Raw genomic sequence first — 22,013 nt, forward strand, 5'->3', positions numbered from 1 at the left:
CCGCGCAGAGCCCAGAGCAGGCCCGGGGCCGCGGGCAGCCCCACACACAACAGCGCCCATTTATTGATAAACTGCTCGGACAGAAACAGCCAGGGCGAGCTTAGGCAGGCATTTCCCTCCCTTTTGAACCGCACTGTACCGTGTTTGACATTTAAGGTTTACACGTTTCAGGTTGTGGAAGTTGCTGACATACTACATTAATATTCACACCCACTCAAAATTATATAAAATACAAGCATTTTATTATTTCTGAGTTCAACAATATTGCTTAGAATTACAAAATACAGCAATGTCTGAAATACTGAAAGTTTCATAAAAGCAGCAATCTTTCTCCCCTTCCCAGTCTTAAATGTCCAGAAAATTATTAAAATAAAAGTATTTCCCACATTACATAAGTCACAGACCTAGAAACATGACTGTCAAGTCTTAAACCAGGTAACTTAAACATAAATGCAAATGGCAATTGGCAGGTGAGCACAACATTATCCAGGGCACAAAAGTAATTCTCCGTGCTGTAGGTATTCCAGGTTTTTTTCCTCTTTTTTTTTTTTTCCAGTCAAAAAAACCCAAACTGTGTTTAGATAGAAATTTAGAAGGCAGACTGGCTTTGTGATGAACACATTAGTGCCTCTGTCATTAGCAGAAGAACCACTCTGGTGACGAGAGATGAACACATTTTTACATAAATGGCAAAACAATCCTGTAACAATATGGTGGAATTCAATTCCTTCATGGTGATGCATCTCCAAAGAAATATCACAGATCTTCATACATGTGCTTAAATATACAAGTGCCAAACACTACAGTGACATTTCAGCCTCTGAAACATACACTGAGTGTATTTTGTCACAGTAGAAACTGTGTATTTACTTGGGTTGAATTTTGCTGTAATTCAACTATTAAACTATTTTTGGTCCCTGTGTGCAAAAAAAGCCTACTTGGAGCATTTTTCCCCCTTCTCCATTTCTTTAACTTGTATTTCAAGGACAGATTGATCTTTTTTTTTTTAAGTGCATGACTTTTCAAGTAACTAGTCTACAAAAATCTATAACCAGTTCAAAATACCAGGAAGAAATTCCAAGAAAAAGCATTTTCACAATCAAAGATAACATTCTAAACGTTTTTTTTAAAGGCCATATAAAAAGAAACTTAAAGTGTATGGATTCTCACATTTATATTAAACAAAAAATTCCTATTGTACTCAAAATTAGTTTCTCAGCATATGCAAATTTTCTTCCCTTATCCAGAATATTATTCAGAATACATTAATTTAGCCTATAAAAATACAGTATGGACAAATTCTTTTCATTCCCTGACATAAGAATTCACAATTTTGACACAAAAATTGTAAACTTTTATTACATTCAAACTACATTTCTTAAGTCTTTAGAATTTAAGTTCTGAGGTGTTGGCAGTCAGAGCTCTTGGTATACAGCAGAAGTACATTATTGCAGAGCCTTTACACAGAAGTAGCTTTCTAAAGTTTAGAGAAACTTACTCTTCCCACATATTTTTGTTGCTACCAGGAGGAAAAGAAAGGCTTCCTGCTGTGAAAGGTCTGTGTGAAAGCATTACTCAGATGAACAATTCGGCCCTGACTTCCAGTGCTACTTCGCTCTACAATCACACGTGGCATCTGAACAAGCTGAATGGGACTCTTTTCATCCTTTAATGCCTGAGTAAGGTTTAGTATCTAAAAAGAGTAAAAGCAGGTGAGGTTAGGATGCACAAATAAAACTGTGGCTATCAGGCTTATCATTTTAGATGCCACTCTTCAATTCTGTAGAGGACTGTACTGCTAAATAAATTCATTTCAAAAGATAGCTATTGCAAGTAGAAATGTTTTATTTATTTGGTAACATGAATACATCCTACTGCTGTCTACCCTTCCATTCTTTTCCTATTTCATGCAGTCCTCTTCAAATTTTCAGAAAATTCTAAGAATATTTTAAATTTAGCACATCTCTTGAAAGCATTGCACCTTTAGTGAAAAAAAGGCCTATAAGAAAGCCATCAACATGATTTAACATAAGATGTACCAGCAGTTTAGCTATAACTTATTTTCATATCAGAAGATATGAAGTCATAATTAGCTCATACCAAACCCAGTGCTAAGACCCAAATTCAGGCCTCAGCTCCAAGAAGTCTGTTATCTTTCCTCCAAAACTTCAGTGCTCATGGACTGCCCTCATAACTTACTCCATGTTCAATGTTATCCTGCTGAAACTGAGGCAAGTATTCCATTTAGCTCTAGTGACACATTTGTGTTATCCTTAATACCAAGCCTTTTTTCCCCATGCACAATACCCTTTTCTTCCTTGTAAGACTGATCCTCTGCTTCTTCTGCTCTTCCATGGCTACAGAACCCCAACAAAGTCTTTTGCATGATTTACTGCAATTTGGTTCTGCTAGCACCTCCACTTGACATTTACATTCTCAGAGTTCTCAGGCAACCTTTTGTAGATGTGTTACCCGTTGCTTAGACTCTACATTCTTGAGAGAACTGTTTCTTTTGGGTTTGAAACCCTTCCCAAAATTTTCCTACACTTCACAGAAATAGGCTTCTAACTATGTTTGCTATCTTAGATTTAAAGACCTTGACTCTTCCATGCAAGGTATGTTTCCCTACAGTTTCTGTATCTAGATTCTTCATTTTCTAATTCTTAATTTCTCATTTTTAAGGATATATTTGAATGCTTTGGATATACTGCAAATTCATCCCAACTGAATGAATCCTTTAGCATGTGATCTAAAGTCTATAGCCAAGTCTTCTATAATGCCCTAGTAACATATTTTGGTTTTACACCAAAACCAAGTTTAAAATCAGTGCTAAAAGGCATTGTCTGCCAATGTATTTCCAATAGCATCCAAGGATTACTCATTATCTGCATATCTTCCATGCCTGAAAACCTGACATTTCCCACAGTGTAACACACTCTTACATAGTTAGAGAGAGGTAAACAAAACCCCAAAACTAAAACAAATATCTGCTAAAATCCACCTGAGGGACAGTGCGTGAAGAAAGGGTCCATATGCAGCCTTTATAGTGGAAAATTAATTTTGACAACCTCAGCTACATCATTCTCAATTATATCAATCATGTTTTTCCTCAAGTGTTTTGTTAAATAACATATTCCTTGAAGCCAATTGTCTCATCAGAAAAAACCTACTTAATACAGTTTAGGATGCATGAGTACTTCAAGAACCAGCCTTCCAGTGACTACACAAACTTCTCAGAAGACTTATTTCAGAAACAACTCCTAATATTCAATTTAGTAAGTAAGGCTTGCTGTCTTTTAGCTACCACACAAAAGATGTTAACTGGGATTATGTTTGACTAAGCAGAGCTGCAGTCTCGTGCAAGGTACATCTTGATATAGGAAATTCTACAGAGAAAACATTGAGTTAAGACACTCTAGAAATTGTCTTAAAACTATCCATTTGAATTTATGAACACAAGGACTAAGTTTCAATAAATTCAGGGCAAATGGGACTATTAATTTGCCTAGTTCAATTGCCCTACACTTGAAGAAATCACTCTCTTATACCTACAATGAACTAAATTTATTCTTTGCTAAAGCATTTTCTCCAGTATTTGACATCAGTCAAATTGTAAAATAGGAGGAATGGAGAAACCCCCTCCTCACTTACTTTAGTGTTAAAACAAAAAAAAAAAACAAAAAAAACCCCACAAAAAATCCAGAAAACAAAACCAAACAAGCCCAGCATTTAAATATGATCAAATTTCTAAACTGAAAATGGCTGGACTGTTTTGAAGTATGGTTTCAACATTTGATAGGATGAAGAAATTTTATTACCTAATATTGCTTTTAATAATCAGGTTGACCCTCTAAAATAAAGTCACATTTATTTTAATAGCATCATGAAATCAGACATCAAATTTTCCTTCCAAATTTATGACTCTTTTTCATTTTTAAAATACCTGCCAAGAATATACAGTTATGTCCCCTCTTTCCCCACAAAACCAATAAAACAGAATTAGAATAAAAGCACTTTCTGTAAAAATAAAAAAAAAAATCAGCATACACTTTCTACTGTTTTATCTATCCACAAATAAGAACAAACTCTAGAAAGAAATTTAGTCTTCTCAGATGAAAATTCCTTCAAATGTTGTTCATAGGAGTTAGTTTTTGTAGCTCTAAAGAAAGCAGCTGAGGAGTGATGACCAGTTAAATACATAAATAAAATAAATAAATAAAAATGTAAAAAAGCAGTCTTACCTGCCCCCTCATAACAGACATCTGGTTTTCAAAAGTAGCCTTGTCAAATCCTCTGTCAGTCTTTATTTAGAAAACAAACAGTTTATAGTAAATAACCCATTTATTTTTAGCTATATATTCAGCATGCAAATTCATCAATATCATAATATGCATATTCATATTTACCCACACTATAATAATTTTTGACAGCTTCAAATTGAATGCCAGTATGGATCACAAAAAGGTCAATTTATTGCATCAAGTTTACATATGTGAAAATGAAGATTGTTCCCCATCATAAAATAAAATACATCAGTGGATACCAGTTTTGGGCATTGGTAAATACCAACAGGTGGTAGACACCAGGCTTAATATTAACATTACAGTGCTCTTTCTCTCATGATGACTCCAGCAGAAAAATACTTCCTCCTTCAGTTATAACAATACTTTACTAACACACTCAGAGGCATTTTGAACACAAATGAGCCAAATATGCAAATATAGCAAAACTGTGTTTCAGGATCTAGTTTTGACATTACACCTGCATTTTCATTAAAAGTTTAATATTTCCAATTATTTCAATCCTTTATGGGATTATTTCACTTGAAGATCTGGCACAAATGGTTACAAGATGTTTTAAAGAAGGACACTCTTTACATGTCAATACTGTAGACAGTTTCAGTATTTTTAAAGTGAGTTTGACTTTCAATATGATCAGGATTTCAGCAGCAGCTTAGCACAATATATGCATAATAAATTAAGTATATGAAAGGTATGGAAGTACTTTAAGTTATGTTAAATGCATGATTTCCTCACAGCTACACTTTAAGTGTATACACACCACATAGGTATGATAAATGCTGTTTTTACACAGATCTGTGATGTAAGAGTAAACTAGCTTTAATTAATCATGTGAAACTTAGATACAGAATAATTAATTTATGTTTTCAGATTAGCTAATTACTATCAATTAACCACATTGGTGACAGTTTCCTTATTAATACATAAACCCTTTCTACCATGCCAATGTTAAAGGTAAAACAGCATAGCATCTTGGCATTCAGCAGTTAGATGATTATTCCTTTTGTGAATGTAACTGTCCCATGACAAGTATCAGCTACTTTAGTAACAGTTAATTCAAAGAAGCACTTGATTCACCTTAAATAGCTCATAAAGGTCTTCACAAAGGTCCTGTACAAAGTTCATATCAGAAAGGCGAGGAAGAACCAGGTCTCTGGTCTCCTGAGAGAAAGGAACTTTTGCTTGAGGAAGCCAAGCCCAGTGAAAGGGATCTAACGCAGAAAAACAGTGCACTTAATGATAAACAAGCAAAAATGAAATTCTGAGTCCAGTAGTACCTACTTCAAGTTCTCACCTTGGATAACACCCCTTTTTCCCAACATTGTTACCCCACACATTGCTTTTGGCTACAGTTACCAGAGCAGCTTTGCAACTGCTAAGCCATTTTTTCAAACAGTGAAATATAATAAGCAAAAAAGGTATATAAATTAAACATGGTAAGCAACGGTTGAGGCCTCCCCCTAGTTTAGTAAGGCAGTTTCCTTTGGAGTAAAATAATAGCTGCAATCAAATGTTACTATTTTTAATATAATTTTTTTAAAAATGCCTTTTTCTGAGCATGTTGAAAGGAAAGGATTCATAACTTTTCATGTAATTGCTATTAGACAGCTTTTATCAAATTATACTGCAAAAGCAATTAACGTTACCAGATGTTAAACAAGACACCAAACTACTAACTACTACAGGAGCTGAGAGAAGTCACTAGCAGCAGGCCACCCCCCAAACTTGCTCACAATTGCCCACTGCCCCTTGAGTCTGACAGTCCAGCCAGCTTTCTACAAAGTTCACATACACAGTTCAGTTCATATCTCACATTTCCCTACAATAATACTATGACAGAGCATGTAGAAGTCCTTGCCAAAGTGAAGGAAAAAAAAAAAATCAGTATTCACTGCCCTCCCCTCAGCCACTGAAGCAGTCATCATTAAAAGCTGCCTAATTATCAAGCACAGTTTGTCCTTCCCCATCACCACCTTGTTCTTCATGTGCCTTAACACAGCCTCCAGGATGATTCATTCCACACTCTTCATGGAGACTGAGCAACCTCTCACATTACTGGAGTCTCTCAAGAGGGATGAGGAAACTGCCTTACAAACAGCACCACTGCCACTGTTTCCACTGCATCCCATCCACTCCTATGAACTTCTGTATGACCACCTTGCTCAAGTGCTCCCTTTCTTCTGCCTTGGGGATTCATTCCCAGGGGCTCTACTTCTCAGCTTTGAGATCCAAGAGACAGAGAGCAAATCTTGCAAGTGAAAACTGAAGCTAAGTCAGCATTGAGTAACTTGTTCTTTCTTATGCCTTTATGTCTTTTCTTCACTTTTCTTAAGTCCCACTCTCACTTCTAATTTACCCAGCCCTTTCTTGTTGCTCTTTATGTCCTCTGTACTCCAGCCAAGCTCCAACATTCCAAACTCCATAACTGCACTTTTGGAAAAAATCTCTATTTTTTCAGGGAAGTCTCTATATCTTTCTTTTCTTTTTTAAAAAAAAATGTACTTAAATTTTGCATCCCAATTCAGTCAGGATTTCCGTGTTCATCCCTGCTGGACCAATGTCATGCCTTTTGCAAATTCTGCTCTCTCACTTTGAGAAGGTTATCCTCAGTGACCCAGTAGCTCTACTCATCAAAACCATGCTCTTAGGGGGTAAGAGACTGCAATTTGTAAAAATATTGCTACAAGTTTACTTTGACAAAACTATCACACACCTGTCTATCTGCAAAAGAATTCTAAAGGATCATGCAAGTTTATTCTTTTTGATGCTGAAGTAAAGATGGTATAGAATAAGCAATAATTTCTGTGTCTTTAGAACAGCTAGAGAAGTGACTGTGGCCAAGAGATATATAGGACAGCATCTATTTTGCATCAAGACAGAGACTGCACAGAGCTCTGGGTGGAGTACTTAACCAGCCTTTTGACAGCATAACTAGCCCACACCTAACTGCCAGAATTACCTGACTGGATAATAGCCCACAGAAGTCACTGCAAGCCCTGTTGGGCACTTCCCTCCTAATGATAAGTAGTCAGAGATGTGGTCAAAAACAACCTCATTTTAACAGGCATAGTATTTTCAATCAGATGAAAAACTGACTAATTAAATATTAACTTCTACAAAGTTAGCTAAAGCTGAAAACAAGAAAAAACAACCTGCCTACTTGTCCCCCTACAACAGTACCCTTCATTTTGAAATAGAAATTTGGCCAACAGATGGACAACTTGCAAATCTTTGCCATCAAGTTATTTTCCACTATGTTTTTCAAGAAAACCTGTGTGAGAAACACGATGCTAAATCCTTCCAATTCCACCAGTACATATACTACTATGTTTATGAGTGTCCATGTATTAACATTGCTTAAAGGTAAAAAATATCAACAAGAACCAAATCACATATACCACTGCAAAAATGGCATTTGTTGCTAACTTCCTGAAGAAGAGTACATTATTTAAAAATTCAATAGATAGCTACAGTGATGATTTCTTACCTCCTTACTACAACAACACAAAGAAAAATTACTTCTTTGGAAGCTACACTCCCAAAAGGAAAATGATTGAAGAATGCAGTACTTACATGCCCTCCACTCATCAGGATGCTTAAAAGGAAATGCTAAACCGTTGTCAATTGCAGCAATTTTAATAGATTCTTTAGTTGTAGTCCATTGGCTATCCTACAGAAGGAATATTCAAAAAGTAAGTGATACGTGCTTACACAAACAGCAAAACTCATTAAAAACACTAAATAATATACTTTGTTGCTTCACTGGTTAAATTCAACTTAAACAATATAAACCAGTAGCCAAATAAACTCCACCATGTATAATTTCTTATTCTGCCACCATGAAAGAGAAGCCCTTCCCCAAATACAAGATAAGCAGAGCACAAAGGGATGAGAAATGTACCTGAGCAACAGTGGATTTTGTTACTGTTATTATAGCCCAAGCTAGTACAGTGAAAATACAGAACAATAAAAATAGTTTCTAGCACTGTTCTACCTAGTCTAATCAAAACAGCTTTTCCACTCATTTTGCCTACAATAATTTGTAGCTATCATATTTCTTGAGACCATGCACCAGGCTTAAGGATATGCCCTTAATCTCCAGAAAGAAAAGTTACAAAACTAAACAATTTAAAGAATATAAGTTTCAGAGTACAATTCTCTTACCTTATCTGACAGATCAAGTGCATCATCTTGTTTTTCGTACCTGACTAACCAGTTGTCGTTACCTCTGTCTTTAAACAGGAAAATACATGTCACAACATGTCATTTATTAAAAAAATCATCATCTAGAGTGACATACAACAGTATTGTAAACTGACACTTCACCCATGGAGTTAGGCAAAACTGTTCAAAAAGGGTTTTTCCCATCACATGTGGTTTAGTTTTACTGAAATGTACAGGCAACCAATTCAGTGGAAAGACCAAATTTACCATGTGTTCCTTCTTTAGGTTCCCCAACTGGCTGAATATGCAGCAAAATATCAAGAAGGCAAAAAGAAACTATCTTCCTACATTTTATGCAGAAAGACTGGGTGTGGTGTGCATTTTTCCTGAGGAAAACACTATCAGACCCAAATTACTTAATTTTTAAGCTTGTTTAATGCTGGTGAGGAAATGGAGAAGGCCTCCAAAGTTGTAGATAATGTGACTTTTGACTACATGGAGAAAACAGACTCTACAAAGATGGAGAAGGGGCAAAACTGAACAGAAGGGCAAGAAACAGAAAATGCCTGCACTGTTCAGAAAAAACTGTGAGATTAACTCTGACAAGGTCTTTCAGACAGAGGATGACTGCATGGATTTGTAGGACCTTTATGGCCTTCAATCAATATGAGAAAAGCATATGAAATGCATTAAAAGCCTTAAGTACATGCTTTCAGGCAGCATTGCTTTCTGCCTCACAAAAATAGACAAATACCAAAAGATAGTAACAAATACCTGTATTTCTGATGACATAATCCAAGATAACCAATCTTTCAAACTGTGACTGAAATTCTTTCCTTGTGTTCTCAGGTAAAGGATCAGCTTCAAACTTCCTGAGCCAGTAGTCAGCTTCCTTATATCCTTCAACAAACAGCTGGAAGGAGCCAACCTAAAATATTAAGAAACTGTATTTGGAAAATGCACATGGGTAGGTCACATAAGTAATCTCAACATTACCAGAAAAAATTCATTATATACTTTCAAAGTTCAGACACAGGAAGTATGACATTAAAATAAATTAAATTAAATAATAAATAAATTTCTCTTTTATTCCTGTATTTGTAACAAAATGGTAAGAGTCAAATCATGTGAAGGTGGGTTTCTGGGGGTTCTGGTGGTGATTTTTTAAAAAATATTTGTTTAAAATACTCAGTGAGCTTACCAGGAATAAAATATAGCCAGGCAGCTCAGTGTAAATGAACAGTTAGTATTACAAGAAATATATGAAACAGAAGATGCAACACCTGTTTCTCTTTTTCATTGGAAAACTTGTTTCAGTAGTTCAGAGAACACTCACTAAAAATTACAAGAGAAAAATCTTCCTCTCTGAAAAGCCTTAAAGCATCACTGATAAGAACAGCAGCATTAACCACTTTCTTCAAGACAGATGTTTTTTGCAAAAAATGGCTGAAATACATTTCCCAAGAGTCCAAGGAAGAACAGGAGAGCTGGCATAGACTCCATACATATGTGAAAGGTGCTCAAGATTGAAACTCAAGAACTTCTATTTCAGAACTAAAATGCAGATAGATAAACACACAGCATGTGGAATAACCATGCTCATCCAAGCTTGCACAACCCCTGTCACATGGATCTAAAGTGCTGGGAACTGCCACAAGTGGATTACCCAACTGAATGTAACCTGTGTTTTAGAAGCTTAGGATTAGAACACTGTAATGATATTCTGGGGATACAGTAAGGCTCATTAGGCAAGAAAGATCTGAGGTTTTTAGTCAGTGTAGTCCTCACTTAAGACAAAAGGGAAGTAGGGAGAACACAACAGCAGGGTACCCAAAAGAATAAAAACAAAAGCAGGCAAAAAAAAAAAAAAAAAATTTAAATTATATAAACTGCAGGGAAAAAAACAGACTGACAATATCAAAACATGACACTGAAAGGACAGGTGGTAAAGAATCAATAGAGCAAAAATGAGATATATAACAATTTATATGTTACTACTCCAGCAGAAAACTCAACTGTTAACTGAAACAAAAAGTGAAAAGATTATTAAAATAGTTCAGAAGAAGGAATGATGTAAGAGTGGATACATGTTGCATGGAAACAGACATATCAAATTTCACACAGTTTTCAACAAACAGCAAGTTTTTCTCTTCTATCATGGAAGTTACTTATAAATACTCCTTTTTTAAAAAAAAGTTTTATGTAAGAATCAGGACATGCACAAATTACTTATTTTTGATCTTACCTTAGGAGGTAGTCCAATTCTATTAAATTTTTTAGCAACTTTTGGCACTTTCTCTAAAGCATATTTTTTTCCTCTTGACTTTGCACGATCTATTGCACTGTAATTAAAGGTCTCGCTGACAAGCCAGACAACCTTAAAATTAAACAGACAACCTTAAAATTAAACAAAGTTAAACACAGCTCAGAATTCCTCATTATTTCAACTGGAAATTTACAATTCATGTTATGTTCAGTTATAAAAAAAAAATTAAAAATAAGAAGCAAGCATCAGGCATTTTCAACAGATAAATTTTATATGAAAAGGTGAATGTTCTCTATTTTACATATTCCAAACAAAAATGGGAATTTTATATGCTGACTTTTGCAATTTGAATCTCATCAAAACATGAGGCACAAAAGGTATTGGAAAATGCTAGAAAGTGGTTCCAAAGAAGAGATTCAATTCAGATCTCAAAATTATCCATTAAATCAAAAATCACAGTCACTTTTTTTTACATCAAACCACTGTGCCTTTGTACTTGCAGAAGTTTATCAATAACTTATAAATAACACATGATATACAAGGCTATCTATACAACCACAGTTCACAGACTGACAAACATGTTGGAACTTTTTTTTTTAAGTCAGAAATTTATGTGTTTTAACTTTTACCTTAGTTTTAGGTACAACTCCAAGCCCCAGCTTCTCATCCACAAGATAGGCACCAGCTTCAGAGAGATATCCCTGATTTGGAACGAGGCAGCCTCTGCCAAAGCAGCAAGGACAACATATTTTGTGAAAATATTTGGTCCATTTTGGATTTAGATGTCCATAAGGCTCTTCAGATTTTGGTTTGAACACTCCAACAATTTTCTAAGGTAAATAACATAAAATTAAAATATGAGCACTTTGAGTTGCAAAATATTAAAATTAGTTTTAAAAGTAGTTATTTGAGAATATTGGTAAAATCATATCCAGTGTGATTTACAGTTGTTCTTTTCAGATGATGAAACTAACAAAACAGAATTCCAAATAAATTGATCACTAAGTGCTTCTTTAGGATTAGTACAAATTCAAAATAAGCTCTTCGTAAGAGAAAATCCAAACTAACATTTACTTTTTCAAAACATTCTGTCAAAATTCAAAAGGATTGCATTTTAAAATATATATTTAAGTTCTTAAAAAAGGTGGTTCTGAAAATAGCTTTAAAAACAATTTTCAGCCCACCAACAACACACTGACCACTTATTTCAGAGATGCAATGGCCCCACGAAAGTGACAAATATATAGAACACTAAAAATCAAGTGATTTATTTTATTTTAAATCTACTTTTCATATTACCCTGAGTTTGAATGGATCAAAATGACCATCAGCCATCATTTACATTAGAGACACACAGTAAATATTAAAATTAGTCAGAGCCCTGTTTTTAAAATTAGTCAGAGCCCAATTTTGGACACTATGCTTTAAGAAATTTGTTAACAAACTGGAGAAAGCTGAAAAAAAAAATAAGCACAAAATATGTGAATAATGAAGGACAGTAGGAACAGTGAATGTTTAAGCTAAGAGCAAACTGAGGCATGATGAACTACAGAATATGTTGCTATAGAAAAAAAAAGAACAACACATTTACTGTTAAGGAGCCAAAAAATGACAGGGTTAAACCCAGCAGATAAGCTGCAAAAAAAGAAATCCTTTAGAAACTTAAGTGCAGCTTGAGACTGGAACAGCCAGCCAGGTTCTGCAGTCTCCTAAACAGGGTGCAACTAACAAAAGGTTAGTTAGACATTCCTCAGGAGTTATGTTAAAACAATGCTGCTCCACAGCACAAGCATTAAATTGGCAATTTCTCCAGGTGCCTTCTGCACAGGGCTCTATATTTGTTAACCTCAGTCCACAGGGTTATTTCCACATTAAAATATATAACTTTTCAATTGTCTCTGATAAACTTTGGCCTAGTACACAAAGTTCTCATAATGACTCTTCAGTAGCTCAAGTGGAATGCCTTAGAAATTCTGCATCTTCTCACTGGACAATGGCAAGTAAATAAAATTCTTTCTGATAAATACTTAAGGACAACCGTTTAAGAAGCATTTTCACATATTAGTACTTTACTAAATCCATAGGAAAAAAGTGAGTATCCCAGTAAGCTGAACACTACCGGTTGTTGCACCAACACTCAAAGCTGATTCACACTCAGGTCATGAACACGTTTGCTGGCAGTCAGAAACCAGCAGTATTCTTCTTCAGTAGCTGCTGATTCAGCTGCATTTGGGAGAGGATCTGACCAGCTGGTGTAGCTTCTAGAGATTTTTCAACCAATTTTTCCAAGACAATCTTGCTTTGTCTAAGATTGCCCAAGACTAAGTAACTACAGAAAATTTAATTCATTCAGTTTGTAAACAAATACACAAGACACCAGGCATTAGTAGCATTGTATGTCTTATCCATCTATTTTGATTAATTCCCACTAACTAAAGGAAAACTAAGTTACAAAATGCTATTATTTGCAGTCATACTATAGAATTAGTGTCCTATCAACAGAGTCAAGCAACAAATTGACAAGAATTCTCTTGGGTTTGGTATGCTGTTACCAATGATTTTAATGTTGCATTGAAAAGCTTGAATACAACTGCACAGAAAAAATTTTACTTAGACCTATACAAATGCAATAAATATTCTATGCAATGTGAGAGACTAGCATGTTTTTCAAATACTTTACGATTTTTTTTTAATTTTTAATTCACAGCATTTGGAATACTACTTTAGTCAAAATCCTACTGTTAGGTTCAGAATTGTTAAAAAATTATTTATTTTTTTCCTATTGAATCACATGTATCTACCTGCTTAAAACAAAGCTAGTAGCTTTGCTTTTCTTGGAATCACTGTGGTGTATTTAGAAGTACATGCCAAACCTTTAATTATCTCTTCTGAATCACTCTCTGGCTAATACTTCCTAGTAAGTGCCCATTTAAAAAAGGAGCTTAGCTCATTCTGTTAGCAGTCTGGACTGTACTGTGCTATACAGTCAAATCTAGATATGGTTTTCAAGGCTTTGCTGAAGTTAGAACTTTTGCTAAACTTTGCAGAGCCACTGCTGTTGAGGACCAGAATAGAACAAAAAAGTTCAATCTATAGAACAAGCTACCAAGGCCAGTCCTAATTTTGCCAGTCAAAATGCATTTATAGACTGACTCTATTGACACTGGCAATTAGTTAAAACTGTCAGGAACATATTGCAGAACAACTTGTAATAGATATAATGTCTTTTATTTATTGCTTACATAATGAACAACAAAAACAGACATATTCAAGCCTTTTGTCATAGTGCTGCTTAAGTACTAAACTCCATTTCAGTATGCAACCATATAACTTTAGGCAATAAATGCAAAAAGGTAATTTTAATTATGCAATTTGAAGTTTATATTTCTGATAGAACCAAATAAGCATATAAGGTGACCTAATGGAAACTGCTTATTTTATCTGTAATTTGGTATTCATTTTGGGCACTTCAGAAGGTGACCAGTAAAAAGGCTTAGCACATCTTTAATGAGCTCCTTTCCAGAATAAGAAAGGAGATTACTCAAGAGGAATAGGAGAAAGCAAGTGACAGAACCGGTCTGAAGTGGAATGATGCAATAATCAAACAGGATCTGAAATCTATTCTACACATGAAAGCTGCACTATTGACAAAACTAAGTTTTATCAGACCTTTAATATAGATAGCAAACACAGACAAGCTCTAGAACAAAAGCAAAGAGTGAAAGCAAAATTTAAAGTCTGCTAAGCACTCAGTATCATTATTCTCCCAGTCCCATATCCCAACTACTTTCATATTTTGCAATAAATTTTTTCTGAACCATATAAAATAATCAGTCTTCTTCTCTCAATCTTTGTTTCTCCTAAATACTTATATTCAAATCAATGACCTGCATAAGGGAGGAGGGCAAGTCACTACTGGAAACTAAGTAGGAACAAAAACAACACAGTAAAAGAAAAGTGAAACAAATAAGAAAATCATCACATAAGAAACAAGAAATAATATGGCCCATCCAAAGTACTATGGTTATGTTTACACTAAAATGATGCACAAACACTCTCTCACCATTGTGAGGGCTCAGTACCTCAGGCATTTGCTAGTGACCAAAACTCAGCAAAATCAATCTAGATAAGCTTCAGACAAAACAGATTTGCACATATGGTATGATTTCCTTTCCCTAGTGATTTGTCTACTAACTTTCTAAGAATAAAAAAATCTTGATTGCACAGCATTAAGAAAAACTCAAAGAACTTGAGATCTAAGCTACTATAAAAGAGTGACCTGAAGCTGGAACTCTGAAGAAGTTTTTATATTTACAGCATTGCATGTGACAGCAAGAATCCCACAAAGCTATTACAGAAAGTTTTGTTTTCCTTCAGGTTTCAAAAAGAGAGAGACCCTCCTTTTTATTTTCTCCACCAGAATGAAGGGGATCATTACTAACAAACTTTCCTGGAACACAGGCATATGAACTGCAGTTTTCAGAAGATTTTGAAGGGGTGGTTCTGCCACATAAAAATAAAATCATAAATTGACATATTTATTTATTTATATTAATGTCAGGTAACTCCACTAAAAAAAACCAAACAAAACCACTTATTAAATAAAGTGTAAAAACTATCACCAGAAAACTGCCATTAAAACAAACTAAACAACTATTAAAATTAACTGGCAAAACAGGAATATATTTTCTAATGACCAATAATATGACTAAAATCTAAACAAAAACCATACGACCTTCTGAATGAAAGGGAAATTACTGTCATGGGAATGACAAAAATCTTGAACATGCCCTGAAAGCCTAGGCATTCAAAGTGTTCCATTTCCAGCACAACTGGGATCTTCAGGATTAATGAACATCTACATCTATCTAAGAGCTAAAAGCTGTTGATTGAGCTTAAAATAAAATCATATGTGACAAATTAACAAAAGTTGAGCAGTTGGAGGTCTTATTTTGTGAAACAGGTCAGTAGCAAAGTATTTCTAATTTAAAGAAAACAATGTGAAAGTGTGTCTGAGACATCATTTCCTCTTACTAAATAATGCTCACCACACGTTACTTTTCAAGAGAGAGATTCAGGTAATTATTTCTTCTCTGTCTCAAAGTAAATTTAGGACACCTCATTGATGATCACTATTCAAGGTACCATTTACCAAGTACAGAAAGGAAAACCAAATCTTGCAGAGGGGAAACCACATCTTGCACCTAAGATCCAGCAGACAGGTACAAGTTAAAAGGTAGATTTGATGATATCATTCTCCTTGCCCATGTACCAATCATATATGAGAAAGGAGACATGACCTAAATAAAGGCCCAGCTAACAAGAAAAGAGAGAAAACTATAAGAGGCTTAGCTAAAGAAACTTAAACCACACTGAAATCAGGAGCTCAGTTGGGCAAAAATCAGTTAAAACATAAAGAGAACAAGATTCTACACAAGAGAATTCCTGAATTGCTTTCAGATGTTAGAGGCCCTTTTTTTCTCTCCATTTTCCTTTGCTGCAGATCATTAAAAAGATGATAAAGCTGCAGCAGAAATAATAGTTATTTTGCCTTAGATTATGTAGCAAGACATAATTAGAAATCTAAGTATTACTCGCATTAACTTTTCCAAAATAAATTTTGGCACACAATAAATTATTAAATAACTTATTTAAATTAATTTGCATCTAGACAGAATTTTTGAATTTCCATTTTCAGCTTGCTGCTGATGGTGTGTCTGACTTTGCAGTAACATGCTCACCCCTTTTGGATCCTTAGCAAAGTAACTCCCACTGGATCCTTGAGAGATTCTTTCTGGAAAAACTCCACACTCTATAGCTTGTTCTGTCCTCAGAACAATTTCTGCAAATTCTGGATCATCTAAAAATATATTCATATCTGCAGTATGTCCTGTATGCCCTGAAAAACAAGAAAACAACCAGTCTTAAGTGCAACTTGTACTACAAATTAAGTATAAGCAAACACCCTGATAAGCCAACAGCCCTCCCTGCTGATACCCATCCAACAGCAGGCTAAAAAATCTGGTCCATTCAATCAGTGCAAGTTTTTCCACTCATTTATCCATGTCTAATCAACTTCTTGTTTCAAGTAAATCAGCCAAATCTGCAACAACAAATTTGAGACTGCCACTGCTAAGTGTTTACAATTTTCAAGGATTTCTCTTTTTAATATTTATTTATGAAACAAGTCTAAGGAAAAAAAAAAGTTCAAAGTCACAACGTAAAAAAAGCATGAAAGATTTTACACATTATTTTTGTGCCCCGCCCATTATCCACTATTAGAATAGTATTGTACCATTCATTTAAGAGCTGGGCTAACATGTTTATTATCTGCTAAAATGCAAGGAAGTTAATCCACTGAATAACCTGCTACATGTAGCACTCACAAGTGGCACAGCAGTGACTCCTGCACTCCAGCACCATTCCAGCCTTAAATTTAACACTGTAAGCAACTTGTAGCATTTCTTTGCCTGACCAGAAGTCAGGTCTGTGCAGACATTCGTGCAAACTCTAGGACTCCATGCAAGCATTTAGAAAGACAAGTAGAAAGGAAGGTGCCAGAATACCACTGACTTTACAATTTTTAAAATATTTCTTCACAAGTTTTGATACTGTAGATTATTGCATCTTCTTTTAAGGCTAGGATTATTTCACATGTTCACCGATTGCATTCTAAAGGGCCTGTGCATTAGGGCTCATTTCTCCATTAACAAACAGCTACATTATTCTAAATTAAGCATTTACAGATAAAGTTGCTTTGTTCCCATTTCAGCAACTGAAGAAATTTAATATACATCCTTCTGGATTGACAACCAACACAGAATCCATTCAAAAAATATACTCCTTAACAGTTCATGGAGAGTCAAATAAAAAAGAAAAAAGAACAACAAAAAAAAAAAAAAAAAAAAAAAACCCACAACTTTTTTTTGGTAGCTCAGGACAGTTTTTGAAGCTTTTTAGAACATTAGCACTTGCTTGCATGTACCATTTAAAATAGTAACATGGACTCCACACAAAAATAGTCAAAAAGCATTAAAAATAGGAAAATCTTAATATAAGTTTGCAACAAGGAATAGAAACCTTAAAGCTAATAGATCATTCTTAAGAATCAACAGCTACAGCCCATTAGATCAGAATCTGTTTTAATTACTTGGCCAATACTGCTGTGATAAACTACACTTTAAGACTTTAGAGTAGGACAACAAGAGGGAGGGAAGAGGTTCAAAGGTTTTCCTGCCACAAAGTACTCAAATTACTTAAGGAAATAAACCAAACTTATTTTTACGGAAAAAGTCATTTTAAATCAGTGGTTCTTATTTCACAGTCAAGCCTCAACTATCTCCACACATCCACATTACCTCACACAGCTGAGCTCCAACTAGTTCATATTTTTGTCAGGGAAAGCAAAGGCAGGGTTGTGCATTATACTGTTACCAAATGAAGTGCAACATCCGTGCTAAGTCATTCTGCACAATTACCTTCCAGATGAAGAAAACCTACAGATGAACTTTGTATCACATGGATTGCAGTTGACTGTGTGGAAGACTCAGAGGTCAGTTTTTAATTTCTGTGCATTTATTCTAGAATCTAGAACCATTAAGTAGTCTCACTGTCTGAGGAAATTCTTCAACAGTGTCTTTTCTAACATAAAAGACAACTTCAGAAAAAATAAATTAAAACCAAAAAAGCCCCATTACACTGCATGCTGAAAGAAGAAAAGATAAATAATTTTTGAAATTCACTATTTGCTCAATATTGCTACTGTGCTGCTAGGAAGCACATTACAACAGTGATGTGGCTGTACAAAAACATTTAGGCTGACAAGGAAACTAGCACTTTTAAGGAATTTATTAACCATCTCCATATGAAAATAAGCCATATTAATTGAAGATAGTATTTGCTGAATGTGGCAGGGTTTGGGGTTTTTTTGAGTTCGTTTCTTTTTTAAAAATTATTTAATCAAGTTTTCCACTGAGAAAGCATGTTATGTCACAACTTATTCCCAGTACAGTCTCTAGACTTACAATTATAACTAATTAAGGTTTCTCTTGCAATTACTGTTGAAAATTACTCTTCTCATTAAACTCCCACTAAGGAGACAGGGCTCACGCACACACAGTCAAACTAACAAGCTTGAGAACTTTTTTCACATTAATTTGGACAAGGCCCAAGTTTGTGAAGCCTCTGCATTGGAATGATGAAGACTTGCCAAAGGAGATACAAATGTAGGCACCTCAACCTGTTCTTTCATCAAGTTAACAGTGGCATGAGCTAAGCTAACACACTTTGCAAGAGTAACAGGTATGGACTCCTTCAGCACTAAGCTAGATTTATACTTTTTAAACATTAACATGATTAAAGGTAGCCACTTTAACCAATTCCATCTTCTCCTATTCTGACCATAACTCCATTAAGGAAACACTGTGTTTCAGTAACATTCACGAATAACATCTGGTGCATGTTGGTTCCACCTGACACATGAAACAATCCTGCACCTTTCAAGGGTTACACACACACAGAAAAGGTAAGGACAAGGAAACAGAGGAAGAGATGCTGTAATCAATATCAGTTCTGAGATTTTCTTACACACTTTTGGGGCAGATTCCAAGTAGTACACTGCCTTCACCATCCTAATTGCTTCAGTGGTGCAAGACCCAGGGCTCTAGCCTTCATTCTGAAGCATTACCTTATTTTTAAAGTTTCTAGAAATACATTGCTAGAAGCATTATCTCCTTAGAAGATCTTAAGTCTTGTAGGAAAAAGACAGGAAAACTCTCATGTTTAAATTACAGGTATGCACTACACTTGAGACCAGTGCTTAAAAGACAAGATTTTTCCGTCTTTATGGCTGAACAAGTAAAAGTTCTCTGTAGTTACTAAAACAGAATTATTAGCACAACTTATTTTGTTAAACTCAATGGGGGGGGAATGTTTCAATTTTTTTCAAGTACTCTATTGTTGCAAAAGAATCAGTGTTGCCAATCTCTGGCAAGAAATCCTACAGTATAATTACAACAGCAAAAACAAAGAAGTGATAGAACTCCACATACTTCTGTCAGCAAACCCATCCTAGATATAAACTTTTATAGAAACTTGCACAGAATCAGAGAGCTTCAAAGTCTAAAGAAAAGAAAGTAATTAATAAATATCATGTAATTCATCACTTTTCCAGTATATGGGAAAATGGGCACCCTTACATCTGTTTTCAAATTAATAACTAAGTTCTTGCATTTCTGGACTTTCACACTCTATTTCTCTCTTTAAGAACTGATTTGAAAATACAAAAAGAGGATGCATTTTTATGAAAACCAAAAATATGACAGCAGAGCCCACATCTAAAACTCTTAAAGCATGTGATGGTTACAAAGTGAGCATATGAGTAAAACAACACACACAGACTGACTTGTTTTTCAAGATGAAACGATGAGGGTCACAAAAAAGTAGTTAGTGGGATATGCAAGTCAAACTGAAAACCTGACACTTCTCCAAGCGTTCGGGAAGCAGCAGCCAATCCCACCACAAAACAGTCTTTAAAACAGGCAAAGCCACAAGTTTCAAACATGACAGAACAAATAAACAAGGCCCAACAAAGTAGCAGACAGCGGGGAGAAGTGACAGCGGAGACACTCATGAAGATGTAAACGAGTTCATGCAGCCCTGAGCACAGGGACAAAGCAGTGCAATTTCTACCCTTTTGCAGCATCTTCCTTATCAGCCAGCGAGCCCATACGTCTAGAGAGGTCATCACACCTCCGTCCCTCACCGATGCTGTGCCATCGAACAAGGCACAGCGAGCGCACCTCAGTCCCGCCAGGTATTTTTGTAGCCTCGCTGGAAGGACAGAGCGAGGCAGGGGCTGCCTCTGCCCCCAGACCCTCCCCAGGCGCTGCCGCTCCCCGCGCGTCCCCGGGCCGGGCCGGGCCGTACCTGCGGCGGCTCGGCGCTCCTTGGCCCAGGCGGCGCCCGCCCGCCGCCCGCGGCCGCTCCCCGACGCCCGCAGGAGAGGCTCGTCCTCCCCATCACCTTCGGGCCCCGATTCCTCCGACTCCTCCGAGTCCTCCACCTCCTCGAGCACCGGCTCCCCGCACTGCCGCACGGCCCCGCCGGGGGCGGCTCTCGCACTCTGCGACCCCCGCCGGGGCGGCTCCGCCTGAGGAGGCGACGGCGGCGGCTCCACGAGGAGCAGCAGCCGCTCGTCGGGCTCCTCCGCGCCCGGCTCCGCCATGGGCGGCCGGGGCCGGGGCCGAGCGCGGCGGGAGGAGGCGGCGGCGGCGCGGCCGAGCGGGCTCGGGGCGCTCCCGCCGCTCCGGCTCCGACTGCGCCGCCCCGCGCGTGCGCGCGCCCGCCCCGCCACCTGTCTTAAAGGGGCCGCTGCTGCGCCGCCAGCGGGGGCGGCCGGCGGCAGCTCCTGGGGCTGCTCCGGGCAGAGACCGGTCAGGGGCTCGGACGGCGGCTTTCAGCCCTGGACGTCTAACTAAAACATCCCTGACACTCGCCTTAGCTCTACACCTGGAACACGCTTGCCTCCTGGCCACCACTTGCCATAGCCAGCTGCTCTTCCTCCCCAAACTTTGCACAACATTGTTCTACACCATCATCACGGTAACTTCCCAAACGAAGCCTAAAACAGCATAAGAAAAAACAGTATGAATACATTGCCATTAATTCCATATTCCCCCACTATCCATGCGTTATTAACTGAAGAAAGCGAATGCAACTATAACCCCAACATATACAACGATATAACAGATACAACTATAATCCCTGCATTGGATTTCAGCCTGGATGCGTTCTCCCAATCCTGTCTATTGAAGAGGGGTTTTCCTCAAGTTTTGGTGAAATATGGGAGAAAGATACATGCATTAAATATTTGCATAGAATTGAGATTATGGGTTATACTGGGAGCAAATCAGTTCTCAGCTAAAATTAGTAATTGTATAAATTTATTATTCATTATTCTCACAGTTAAGAGCATGGTATAAGAATTTAACATATGCATAATCTGGATTACAGGGGAAAAAAATCACTTTTCTTATTTACTGACAAAATATAACCTTACTGAAATGCCAGACTTGTGCTTGTTTTGTCTAGGGTTGCCTGCCAGCCAGTGGACTTTGGAGTTAAACTGTGTCATTTACCTGTGTAACTATTAATATCTATAATATTTGATAAAATCTGTTCACACTTGCATTTCTGTTCCTATTCCTTTCTATGAAAAGTGAATTCAGTCAGCTGTGACTCCAGATGAATAGCCAATTTGTTGCCTAGTAAACACAAATATG

At 36.6% G+C, this 22,013-nt stretch overlaps 1 protein-coding gene across 1 annotated transcript; it reads right to left on the minus strand.

Moving 5' to 3' along the window:
- Positions 1-220: 220 nt before the first annotated feature.
- On the minus strand, positions 221-21,051 carry PI4K2B (phosphatidylinositol 4-kinase type 2 beta). Its single transcript, XM_071432603.1, has 10 exons — positions 20,659-21,051; positions 16,473-16,630; positions 11,361-11,561; positions 10,711-10,842; positions 9,240-9,393; positions 8,466-8,533; positions 7,875-7,971; positions 5,379-5,512; positions 4,242-4,301; positions 221-1,693 (listed from the first exon to the last, which is right to left on the minus strand). Exons 1-10 carry the CDS (start codon positions 20,954-20,956, stop codon positions 1,520-1,522), a joined length of 1,476 nt encoding a protein of 491 aa, XP_071288704.1. The 5' UTR covers positions 20,957-21,051; the 3' UTR covers positions 221-1,519.
- Positions 21,052-22,013: the final 962 nt, after the last annotated feature.

This window comes from Agelaius tricolor, unplaced genomic scaffold (genome assembly GCF_023055355.1).
Source record: "Agelaius tricolor isolate 1412-34295 unplaced genomic scaffold, bAgeTri1.0.p SCAF_8, whole genome shotgun sequence".
NCBI lineage: Eukaryota > Metazoa > Chordata > Aves > Passeriformes > Icteridae > Agelaius > Agelaius tricolor.

Coding starts and splice junctions, on each gene's coding strand:
- PI4K2B (XM_071432603.1), bottom strand. CDS start 20,956: ATGGCGGAGCCGGGCGCGGAGGAGCCCGACGAGCGGCTGCTGCTCCTC. Junction 8,534..9,239: donor TTATGTCATCAGAAATACAG/GTATTTGTTACT, acceptor TCCTGTTTAAAG/ACAGAGGTAACGACAACTGG. Junction 4,302..5,378: donor ACCTTTATGAGCTATTTAAG/GTGAATCAAGTG, acceptor TTCTAAATAAAG/ACTGACAGAGGATTTGACAA.